This window comes from Staurois parvus, unplaced genomic scaffold (genome assembly GCF_062004578.1).
Source record: "Staurois parvus isolate SC_StPar_1 unplaced genomic scaffold, SC_StPar_1.0 ptg000162l, whole genome shotgun sequence".
Lineage (NCBI taxonomy): Eukaryota > Metazoa > Chordata > Amphibia > Anura > Ranidae > Staurois > Staurois parvus.
Window position 1 is genome coordinate 2564386 of NW_028317958.1, and position 13300 is coordinate 2577685.

A 13300-nucleotide genomic window follows, 5' to 3' on the forward strand; every position below is an offset into this window, starting at 1 on the left:
AAATGCATTTATTATATTTTCACAGCAGCCTGCAAAGCGCTCCACCCATGATCAGTGGATCCCCAGACTGGATTGCCTATACCTTTGTACAGACTGTCAGTTTCAGTTCACATTTATAGTCCAGACGGGATTTGCAGTTTATTCATTCACAGATCCCTTAAAATGAATAGCATAAGTGTGCAGTCGGAGCCCCACACAGCCGCCATGATTTTAAAATGCATCAGCGGGTGCAGGGGAGAAGAACCCCCACCTGCTGTCACAGGGGAGGGATTCAGGGGGTGAGACAGGGAGGTGCTGGAGCATGTTAGAGGTTACACCCTAAATATTCAAAATGTAAACCTATCCTTTGAAAAAATTGCATGTAAAAAGCAGACTTAAATGCTTACGCAACAATTATTTTATTGGCTTGCAACATGCACCTGAACTTCCTCGCAAATTTGACTACTCCAGGAAAGCTCAATTCCTTTGCACAGCACCCTCTATCCTTCCACCTCATGGCTCTCTCCTCTTCTGGGAGTGCTTAAGTACTGTGTGTGCTGGCCCAGCTCCTCCACCCCTCCCACCAACTCCCTGCATATCAATTTATGTAGCAGCTGGGGAAGAAACGAAACAAAAAGTATAGAGGTCAAGTGAGTGACAACTCTGAATTTACTGGGGCTGCTGAAATCACATGCAAGATGGTGGCACCCAGTGGCCGTCTAAGGGTTTCTGATATCTACACCAGGAAGGCTTTCACAAATAAATAACATGCACTTATCTTATGGGAAGATTTGGATGAAATAAATGTTCTGGTGATAGGGTCTTTTTAAAGAAAGTGAGTGTAAACGTCACCTATGACCCTGGAACATCTGTGTCACAAATTCAACATGATCTGTATCCTCTTGTTCATTGACAGCCGTAACATTTTAGATTGTCCTTCAGTTTCTGTCTTGAAGACCATCAGTGAGGATGCATGGAATACACAATGCGATAAATACCCATCTACATCTTTGCTGAAATGTTTGTAACTAACTCAAAATAGTTCATTTGATTCAACAGCACATCATATTTTGGTGATTCAAGTCCATTTAGGCTGATTTTAAATAAGTGTATCAGCATTCTTAATAGATGCTATTAAGCTGAGTGGAAGCCGCAGTTTTGTTTGTCATCAGCCATTTAAGGACATGCTTACACAAGCAATTTTGGTGCAGCCTACTGAATACTAAACTAGTCTTCCCCAATCTTTATGGGAGAGATGTGTTAAAGGCTTAAAGTACACCTGTCACCTAGAAAACATTCTACAATAGGTAGTGCAGACATATCTTCTGTGTTCTTCCCTAGTTCCCCAGGAACTGTCTGCCAACCTAGCAGACCGTCCTTTTGGCCTGTTACCAAGATGAACTTTGTTAATAACTGAAGGTGATGAAGGGTGTAGGCTCTGCCCTCAGCATTGCAAGGAAGTGCTAACACTGGAATGAGAGTATAATCTAGAAATCAGGGCTCCTAAGGTTCTGGGTTCCATTCCTCTGTGCTGCCTGCATCCGAGCCTTACTTTGTAGAAAGTAAATGCGGTCTCTACTGCACTGAAATCCCAAGCAGTCTTGTCGGCAATGCTTAAGTTCTCTTCTGCTGGACTACAGAACACTTACCTCTTATGTTACAGAGTAGGGGAGATGGAGAGGTGTTCTGTAGTCCTGTACAGGGCTGACAGCACTCTTTGAATTTCAAGAAATACATAAGAGGCACTAAGGTTGTCCACAGACGATTTGAATCTTGGCCGGTTCAGCAGGGACCGGCCAAGGTTTGAACCATTTACAGTATGGGCAGGCTGAATGTACCTAAGTTGATTGATCGCTCAACTTGGGTACAACCAGCCTGTCAGATTTTACATGCAATTATTGCTAGCGGCTATTCTAGCTGCTAGTAGTAATCACTGTGTTCTCCCGACGGGTATGGCTCCCCCCTCCGAGAGAACACAATGGCTCCACCTGAGGGATTCTCACATCAACACTGACTTGTTAAATGGGGGAATCAAGTGGTTGCGGGAAAGAAAATCACTCCATCTATTGCTGGCTTAATGCAGACCATAGACAAGTCAAAAACTGAACGTTCCGTCGGTTGAAAAATTATTGTGCCATCATTTGTTTTGATTTTCTAAACAAAATCCAGCATGTTGGATCAGGTACTTTTGACTGCGACACGAAAGTCGCGTGTCACAGATGGCACACTAATGATCCAAAAAATGAATGACCAAGAATTTTTGTTCAGTTTTCAACTTGTCTATGGCCTGCTTAAGACCACCTATTGTTAATGTCCAGTATTATGTATGACTATCCTATCAGAAGAGCCGATTCACTTCAGTGAGGCTACTTCCATAACACAAAGAACTCCTAAATGAAAGAGATGTTGGGGGATATCTAGTATATAACAGGAAGAATGCCACACCAATGGAGTACAGAATAGTAAGAAACCAACACATTTGGGAGGCTCACGTAATCCCTTCATTAAGGCTTGTATATAATGTCCTTCAGGAATTCCTGGAAAGGTGTTTGTAGATTGCACATCCAATATTACAACCAGCATCATCATTAATTACAGGAGATTATTTGATGCGAGTCCTCAAAACCTGTTGACTTCCTTATCTTGTTGAACTTCTAATGGTAAACTATTGTGGACTTTATCTCCATTGGTGTGGCACCCTTACCGCTATCTGATGGAATTTCAATGTCTCAGAGGAAGCATTGTCAGTTTACTACAGGGAGTTAGAAGCTCACTGGGATCAAGGCAGATGAACAGGTTTCTGAAGATACAAAGATATAGACAAAATCAAAAGTGGATTGTAGTGAGCGCTCTTGTATAAACACAGCAGCTAGAACACCTAAGGCAACCACAATGCCTCTAAATGCAAAATACAAACATGGGTAGTATGGTGCAGCGCTAAAGAAATTAAACTGAAAACAGTAAGAAGTCAGTGTAATAATATCCGTGGTTTCCTTTAAAAGGGTGCAAACTTCCAAAGCTCTTGCGGCCTCAAATAATAGCAATGCGCACTCACCAGAAACGCATGGGTTATGCGCATATAGGAATAATCATTCCAGATGTCAGATCCTTCAAAGAGCTGTGCAGAGCGTGACGTCATTCGAACCGCCGGAGCCACGAGGAGGCTCGGCGGACATCTTTACTAGGGTCAGTACTGCTACTTTCCTATTCTTTAACCTTTTATGGGTCTGGATCTGCATGCTACCCTGTATTTTATGCTGAAGCAAATAAATTTTTCCTAAACATACTACACTATCTCTGGCACCTGTTTTTCTGGGGCTCCTTTGTGGAGCTGTTACCCCCACAGAGAAGGTGCCTGTACCATTCAGAGGAGAGAGTTTCACCATCAGTGTGGAGTGCCTGATTGACCTTAAAGGGGACCTCAGGATCCAATTTGGAGTTTTCGGTGACCCACCGTGAGAGGGATGCCTGCCATCTGATCTTTGAAGGATCTGACATCTGGAATGATTATTCCTACATGCGCATAACCCATGCGTTTCTGGTGAGTGCGCATTGCTATTATTTGAGGCCGCAAGAGCTTTGGAAGTTTGCACCCTTTTAAAGGATACAAAGATATAGTTTGTTCACAACGTAAAAGCGAGAACTCTGCTGTGGTTTTATGCCTTAAATCCCCTACAAAATCTCCTTGCATTTTTCTTTATCTTAGACAGGTGCCATCAAGATCAGAATATGCTCCCTAATTCTTTTAATTTAGGCAGAATACACAATGAAGATACATTTTTCTTGGGCCATGCCTCACTCTAGCTCTCAATTATAAGACTCAGTTGCTTCCCTTAAAAGCTTAATAAATCTCAACAATAAATTCTAAGTGGTTTCCACCACACATAGTCTACAGACAAGGGGATGTTGGTTGCAATGCTTTTTTTTCTACTTTAGTTTTCCGACACGAGGCATGATGAATATACTATAAGCTATTGTTTGGCAGAGAATTTTTTAATGGAATATCAATGACACTGCTCTGTTACCCTATAAAGCTTTTAAATAAAAGGACACTAAATCAAACCTGTGTCGCCCTTGTTTGAAACAGAACAATGTATAACATTTCCATCATTTTATGGAGCTTCTAAGTCCACTCCCAGTGGACAAGTAGTTGATAGATGGGCAACAAGGTCTAAGCGCTGTGTTGTGGGTGGTACGTGATAGGAAATTATCATTATTTTAACTTGTAGCAAACTAAGCTAAGGTTTAGAGGGGATTTAGAGAGCTGAAGAATTTCAGATTCAAACTTCAGCTCTTATCCAGCCAAAAGCTCCCACTTTAAAACAATTTCATGTAATTCTACTTTCAGCAGACATATTACCACTCCACTTAACTTGCAAGCATTCATTTGCTGTAAGCATAGTCCATTCAGACCGTTGTATATAAAGTAGTTATCCTTGCATTATAGTTCCAAAGTCAAAATGAAAAGTCATACCTTCCACCTTTCTGAAATTGCTGATTGGCAAAGCACAAAGATGAGCCTAATATTCTAGCCCCACTTTCATTCCTATTTCTCTTCTTGCCTTCCCACAAACACAAAGGGACTACTGATGCTTCATGTGCTACAAAAAAGATATCTACTGTATAAACCGTAAGTAAATCACACCTAAATGGTCAACATTAGCATTGTTGCATGTATGAAAACATATTTGAATCCTTGCCTTATCGAACAACAGTACTTCTCTATAATTACACAATTTGACAAGCATGAATAATACACAAACTCAACATGAAATCGACTAATACATCTGAAAGTTAAATCGTCACTTTCTGCAGAACTATACATGACACCTAAAAAGATGGAAAACTGTGAAGGAAGGCAAGAGGGATCTGGAAGTGAAAAGGACCTTCACAGAGAGGGCTTGTGCAAAACACTACAATGCCTACTTGGCAAGGACAAATACAGAGTACGCAGAATATATCTGGAAATCGGCAATCAGAAAATACATTAAAGCATATAAAAACCCCCCCAAAAAAAACATATTGCAGCTGAGCAATTCTTGGATATGGTGACTGCATTGGTTTTCTTTTTCTACACCTGGTTATCCTGTGAGTAACACATTTCCTGTTCTTGGGCAGCTTCACTTACTGACTGTAATGTATGGTAGAACTACTAAAAGGTCTTCCTCCCTTCATGTGCTTCAAGGGGAAATTAATAGTTTACAAAAGATAGCTTGGAAAGATGCTCTTCTCTATGCTTTACAGTGGACCATTCCAACTTTTGTTCTAAATTTCACATCAGCATGCATTATTTAAAAAAAAAAAAAAAAAAAAACAGTTTTGATTTACGTACCATTTTCTGTCTGCTTCCTGGTTCCCTTGAAGGCACTCGTGATGTAGTTTCGACCATAGAGATTCCCCCTAGGAAGGCAACGTCACTAGTGCCTTCAGGGAGATATCATACCCAAGGTACCTAAGCTGCAAGATCTCATGCGCTTCATCTCATACATGCACCAACATTTAACTCATTGGGCATAAAAAACAAACAAAAAAAACTATATTTTTGACTTTTTGCTATAAAACATATCCAGTAAAAAAAATAATAAAAATCTAATTTCTTCATAAATTTAGGCTAAAATGTATTTTGCTACATGTCTTTGCTTAAAACTGGAAGTGTTATTTTTTTTTTTTTATAATAGTAATGGCGGGTGATCAGCAACTTATAGCAGGAGTGCGGTGAGCATTCTGTCACTGAGTGGGAACTGACTAACTGCCACTGACATCCCAATGACATTAATACAGTGATCAGTGCTAACAAAAAGCTCTGACACTGTACTAATGACACTGAGCAGGAAGGGAGCGATCAAAGGCTTAACAGTGTGCTTTTACATAATGTCCTGTGTGTGTTTTACTAGGGAAACATGCTGCTGTGTATTTCTCTCCAGCGCAGAGAAATACACAGCAGCATGTCCTTTCTGGGAGGAGCGAGACCTGTGTTGTTTACACAGGTCTCTCCCCTGTCAGTTTTATTTGGCGATTGCCGGGTGCCAGCGGGGAATCTCCGTCCGGGACACCATGATTGACATCCGTAGCTGCCATTGGTGGCGTGAGTAGAGCGGCGTACACACCCCCTACTCAGAAATGTATATATACGTGATTTTGCTCAGCCCTGCCACCCTATAGAAAGCAATTAATTATGGTGGCACAGGAAAACAAACACCAGCTGCAGAGAGGCAGCCTGAAAAGGGATCCACAATAAGGAGAGGCAACGTGGACATAGGTAACAGTTTATATGCATTGTATTCTATATTATTGTCTTTTCTTGCAGGGAGGAGTAGCTTCATTTAGAAATACACTACATTTAAGGGAAGATCAACAGCTATTTTCTTAACTTGCCAAAAAAGTTCTTAGCTTGAAAAATAGAAAACTATTGCAGTCACCACACCAAAGGACAGGTACTTTATACATTCTTGTTCTTGGGTTAGGATATATGTTAATTGTAAGGCTTTAAAATCTATCAATTCAAACGTCAACTCAATCTCCCGCTGCTGTCTATTCTATTCTGATAGTCAGCATCCAGGACTGCCTGAACACCAGATGCAGTCACTGTTCAGCTGACAAGTTTCCACCCTGCTCCTTTGATTTTCACACTGAAGGATGTTTAGTGAAGTGGTGCAAACAGAACCAACTGACAGCTCGAATTTTGGCCAGGTCAACAGGAGCCAGCAGAAATCCACTCCATATATATGTCCACCTTATGCAAAGTCTCTATATAAACAAAGTCTCTAAAGAAAAAACCGTGCAGTACAAGAGTATGTAACCAAATTCGATGGGGTTCCTATAGGCAACAGAAATGATTTCTGAGTGTAAAAAACAACGCATGGTGTCTTGTAAAATACTCTACTCACAAGGCACTGCATGGCGATAAAGATTATCTCGAATGATTTGCTGCAGTTCGTGGTCAGGGGAAGCTTTCTGGAACCTCTGGTTGAGATAATGCCTCAGGTCCTTGTTGAGTCGGCTCCCTATAAAAATAAGAAACACAAAGACAACATTTTATTACTACTTTGTCTTCACAGTAACCCCATTACCAGAAGTTGATGCTAAAAGACTTTTAAAATGGCTGTCATTCACTTTATAAGGGAATTGTAGGTCTAAGAAAATTATTGCAAGAAATACGCAATGAGAAAAGGTAAAGAGAATTTATTAGAGAGGTGGTTTGGAAAGGGTAGGGAGGGTTAAAGTTTCATAAGTTTTATGTCATGCTGTATGTATCCCATGGTACAATGATTTTGTTCACCTCTTGTCTGATAGACACAACAGGAAGTAAGAGGAAATCTCTCCAAAATGAGCAAATTCCCTCTTAGGCAGTTGTCACCAGAACATTTGTCCCCGTTGAAGGATTTTATACCCATTCCAGTTACAATTTTTTTCCCCATACTCTCAGTCCTGGTGACAATGGATAAACCGAGAGGATGATTCTCCCCAGTGGGGTAATAAGATTGCACAGGTTTGCTAACCTTTTTCTATTCTCTAAAAGTAAACTAAAACTAGAACAACAAAATGTGGCTGGAGGGCATGCAAACCCATAACTGATCATTCAGTTCCACTGAATCCTATTTGGTAGACAGTTATCACTGTGTTGGAAGTATCAGTATTATACACATTCCCATAACACAGCATTGTGAACCAAGCCTTATAGTTTCAATCTTAGACTCTGCCTCTTCAGAGATTAGAAATGAAGTATAAAAGAATGGTACAATTTAAAGGCCTGTTATCTTAACCTCATCACGCCAGCGCCTCTCGGCCCTTTAAGAGGTTTCAGATGCTGGGAGGCTGGGCATGGTTTTAGGGTCACGTGATCACTGTCATGGAGGTCACAGGATCTGAAAAGGTCCCGTTCGTAAGGGGAGATCAAGACCTTTTCGTGAGACACCAACATATGTGCTGGGATAGTGCAGGGAGCGCGCTCTCAGCACATATGTGTTTTCAAATGGTACGCAAATATGCGGTCGCTCAGCGCCAAGGCCCAGCCGCCGAGAGGCCGCATATTTGCGTACTGTCAGCGTCAATGGGTTAAACAAAAACCTTAATTCTGCTAAGAAGTGCTGGGGGAGACATGGGATCATGTGGGCCACATTGCTGAGATTTATTTGCCCCATGAATGTTACCTTGAGTCTTGGGGGCAACTTCTTTTGTGACTATTTGCCTCGGTGGTTGGCGTGAGGCCCCTTGTACTTACGCAGCCTGCTTTTATACATTCATGATACCCCAATTTTAACTGGAATTACCGGTCACTTATGCAGGCCATAGACAGGGAGAAAACTAGAAAAATGAAAAATCGGTCGTTCAAGCAGCCAACGTTACCACCATTGGTAAAAAAAAGTCGGCTGATTTTCGTCCCATCTACGGCTGGCAATTATATAGAATATGCAGAAGAAGAAAAATAGAATATGCAGAAGAAGAAATAGAATATGAATAAAAAGAAGAAATAGAATATGCAGAAGAAGAAACAGAATATGCAGAGGATGAAGAAATAGAAGAAATAGAATATGAATAAAAAGAAGAAATAGAATATGCAGAAGAAGAAGAAATAGAATATGAATAAGAAGAAAACATTGCAACATTGTATCTATTTGTATCCATTTCGGATACAGATGTTTCTATTCGGATACAAATAGATACAATGTTGCTATACTTTTAAATGTCAAATATAATATCGGACTGAAATTCTTTTTTTTTTCTTTGTCTTCATATTCTATTTCTTCTTTTTCTGCTTCTTCATATTTTATTTCTACAATTTCTTCTTCTTTATATTCTATTTCTTCTTTTTCTTCTTCTTCATATTCTATTTCTACTATTTCTTCTTCTTTATATTCTATTTCTTCTTTTCTTCTTCCTCAAATTCTATTTCTACTATTTCTTCTTCTTTATATTCTATTTCTTCTTTTTATTCATATTCTATTTCTTCTTCTCATTCATATTCAATTTTTTTCCTATCGGAAAAAGATCGGCAGATTTGTCCATCATTGCCGCAAAAATCGGCAGAACGACAAATTTGGCCGATTATTTTCCAGCAGGACCGATAATCGAAAAGGGCAAAAATCACTAAAAACGGCCGACCGATTACCGCACTAACGAGCTGAAAATCAGCCAATTTTTTATTTTCGGCCGTTTTTCATCCCATCTATGGCCCGCATTAGGCATATTGGTATGACTTTGATATCCTCCAGCACTCGCATGCGAGGGAGGGGACTGGCCCTAGGTGCTCCCATACTCTGACTGGGTGATTGTTCAGGTCCTGGTGTGTGTTACACATGAACATGCCCTGGGTGATTTTACATGTATATACTCTGAAGCATTGCATCTCCCTATTTATTGCGCTCCTGAAGAAGCAGGGAATCTTGTGAAATGCGTAGAGAAAAAGTTGGTTGCACTACATTACTGAAGAGATCCTTAAATTACAGGACCCCTTCAAGTAGGACATACTCTCTACAACAAAGAATCTATTTGTAATATTTGTTTTTTAATGGGAATAACCTACCCTGCTAGGATTTTTATGCAATGTATAGTCAAAATGAGTGATGTTGCAATTATAATGCTTGTATAAATAAAGTCTGTGGGGTGTGCACTCCCCTGTATTTTTAGACAACAGTGATGAATGTGTATTCCTTGGGCTCCTCAAAAGTCCACTTTTTGTTTTCATTGGTGCCCCTTACATATGTCCACTGTGCCCCACTGCTCTATATTAATCCTGCTAATATTCTCCAGTTATTTATATATGCCAAAATTCATGCTATAACTACATGTGTGTTATTTAGTAAAATTCTTATTTCTGTAACCCCTTTACAGAATGTGAGGTCAGATAGTAAAAAGCTGCAGTGATCTGATCTGTCTTGGAACATAGTTACATAGTTAGTCTGGCTGAAAAGAGACAAAAGTCCATCCAGTTCAACCATTAAAAAAAAAAAAAGTTATAATCCTATATCCACAGTTGATCCAGAGGAAGGCAAAAAAAAACCCCAGTAAAGCATGATCCAATTTGCTCCTGAAGGGAAAAACATTCCTTCCTGATCCCCCGAGAGGTAATCGGATATTCCCTGGCAGGGGAGGACTGACCATTTGGAAACTCGGGCACTGCCCGAGGTCAGTAGGGGGCCCCATGAGATGCTCTTGGTACCTTTTTCATAGGCTTTTTTGAGTTTGGGTAAGGACACAGGGGCCCCATGATCCCCTATTGCCGGGGGGCCCCATAAGTTGTCAGTCCGCCCCTGTTCCCTGGATCAACTTTACCTAGAAATGTTAGTATCCAGTTATATTCTGTGTATCTAGGAAAGAATCCAGGACTTTTTTAAAGCAATCCACTGAGCTGGCCAGAACCAACTCTTGAGGGAACAACTTATAAGAAACGTCCACTGCTGGATGGAAGCTTCATCTGCACAAGCAAACTACCATTCTGACAGGTTGCCTTTAATCACAACGTACCATGCCGAAAAAAATCACTTTCAAAACCATCTGTCAGTGTTATTCCTAGAGAAAGGCCTGAACTTGCTACTTAAGATAAAAGTTGCAGGTTTCATAATTTGCAGCCTCAGCAAATTAAATTGTACAATATAAATGCAAGCTAATGTTCTCGCGTGTGCATTTTTAATGGCGGTCTACTGAGGACATCACACAGCAGTTGCCTGGCAATTTACAGAAAATTAGTTTATCTACTTAACAATGATTTTTTAAACTATACAAAAAAAATACAGCTAGTGTTCATAGCGCTAATAATTCCCCAACTTGCCATAAAAACTATTTAAAAGCAAAAATATGTTGTTTTTTTTTTAAGTGCTTGTGATAATGAGACTGAAACTGGTTATATTCTACATAACTGATACAAATTAATTAGCCGATTGCATCTTCCATTCCTAATTGCGAGCTAGGCATTATCGTAATGCTTGTCTATAACAAAAACAAAAGTTGATGGCTTAAGACAAAACTTTGGCTAAAAAGCAAAAATATATTGGTTACCCTGGTAGAAAGATAAAAGGCCATTGAGTTCAGCCTAAGGGCTCATATACACTTCAACTGACGTTCAGGAGTTTTTCTGCGTTTTTTTCTTTCAGCAGCCCCTGAATTCTCCCTAATGTTTTCCTATGTGTCCATGTACACTATGTCGTTTACAGTCGTTTACAGGCAGTTGAGTTTACAGTCATTTCTTTGAACGCACCAAACTTGTGTTCAGGAACAGATTTTATCAGCATTTCCAACGTCAAACGCTTGTAAAGCGGCTAACCGTGTTTATAAGCATTTGTGTTTAGAAGCATTTTTTATCTGTTCCATATCCAGGTGCTGTCCAGAGCCTTTTTTCATCATCAGAAATGCATGCAAAGTGTTTTCCATGTATTCAAATGGACCCGGTACACCAGCGCAGTCAGTTCCAGGTTTTGTGATAAAGAAAAAATGGTAGAACGTGCCGCATTATGCTCATGATGGGATCCATAGTGAATACAACCAGAAAAGACAGGTCATCTCAACACATACTGCTCTCTCTGCTTCTGCTCTCTCCATTTCTCTCAAAATGTCTGAAATAGTTAATTTTTTACTAACAATGAGAAAAATATATGCGAGCGCACACACAAAGAAAGTATAGCAGCTGTACACCAGGTAACCATAAAAAAACCTCTAAAAACAATGTAAATCAAAAGTGCAGCGCTAGAAGAAAATATATTATAAATATATTATAAATCAATTTATATTTATAATATATTTTCTTTTAGCGCTGCACTTTTGATTTACATAGTTAATTTTTTACTGTTTTTCAGTGCATTTTGGGCATTTTAGAAGGTCTCCTGAGGTTATCTTAAAAAACGCTTCTAAACGCAAACATGCATAAATGCGGAATGCAAACACGGCTAAACAGACGTTTCCAGCAGTCAGTTTCCATCGTTCAGAAGAGTTTTCCAAACGTCCCCTGTACATGAGCCCTAAGAAGGCACATGCTGAGAACAGTGTCAGAGAGAGGAGCTCATGCAAACGCGGCTAGACGTTTCTTAACCTACATTTTCCAGCAGTTTCCATCGTTCAGAAGAGTTTTCCAAACGTTTTGTTTACATGGAGCCTTAAAGTAGATGTAAACCTGTTTTCTAAAGCACTGTATATCAAAACAATTGCAATTTTAATTTTGAATTAAATACTTGCTTTTAACTCTTTTCCATGTGTTTGTACACCTCTGTTGCTGATCTCCTGTGTTTCTGCCTACATGTATGCACTCCAGCAATGACTTTGTGGCAATTCTCGAGTGGGATTTGCTGATGGAAACAACAGTGGGCCATGTCTGAGTAATGGATGCTGAAACAGGCACTTGTAGAGGCCCATGTGGCAAAGTGACAACACAGTCACTGGAAGACAGTAACATGACTGGAGACAGAGCCTACAGCAGCTGACACAAGCTTCTGACACTCCTGGAAGTGTCAAAGGATGAAAAGACTGTTTTCTTGCAGGAAACTTGTTAAGAATCTGCCAGGGTAGCTTAAAGCCAGAGAATGTCAGTCAGCTAGAACTGTAATAGCAAAAAATGTCTAACACATCAGGAGGTAAAGACCTCAATCTTTATTGAGGTTTTTAGTTGAAATGACAACATAGCTTGAATAGAAGGAAAGCCTATGGTCACTTGAAAAAGGGGACCATAGCCTTTCTGAAAACAGTAGTTTTTATGTTTCCTTCTGGTCATGCTATGTTGTCATTTCAACTAAGACCTCAGCAAAGATTCGAGGTCTCTAGCTGCTGGTGTACCGGCCATTTTTGCTATCTGGATCCTTACAGCAGGGCTTGACAAATTTGCTTTGAATGTAGGTGCCAGCTAAAAAAGGAAGAAGCCAGTGCGGGTTGTCAGTGCCCAGGGAAAGGCAACTTTTGGGTGACAAGCTTCACGCGATGCGATTTGCCATCACGGAAACATGTTTTAGGTGAAAATAATGGCACCTGAACCTGCATTTTGCGATCACAGCGATTCTGCCACAATCCCAAAATGTCCTGATGTGAATGGAGCCACCCTGCTTCATACATATGTGATTCTGCATGTTTTTTCAAACTCACAGATTTAAATGACAGGATAGATATTATGTGTTCCTATTGAGGTGGTGCACACAGATGTGATCCACACGCACTGTGTTTTGAGTGCCATTACAAAAAGGGTCCTGTGTGACTTGCACAGTGATAAAGCAGAGTTGCAAGTGATAGAATAGAGTGGCATTCAAAGATAAGTGTTCACAGAAGATTGCTATTGACAGGGGTTTCTGCATTGAAGTCAATGAGAGGTGTTTTTACACTGATGTCAACAGGATGCTATTTTCTA

General features: G+C 40.1%; 1 protein-coding gene across 10 annotated transcripts in view; it reads right to left on the reverse strand.

Moving 5' to 3' along the window:
* Positions 1-13300, reverse strand: part of MAGI1 (membrane associated guanylate kinase, WW and PDZ domain containing 1) — a 768502-nt gene that overhangs the window by 395447 nt on the left and 359755 nt on the right. For all 10 annotated transcript variants that reach the window (XM_089676009.1, XM_089676005.1, XM_089676006.1 and 7 more), the window contains exon 2: positions 6867-6983. In XM_089676009.1, the coding sequence (XP_089532135.1) occupies positions 6867-6983 (117 nt within the window). The remainder of the gene's footprint in view (positions 1-6866; positions 6984-13300) is intronic.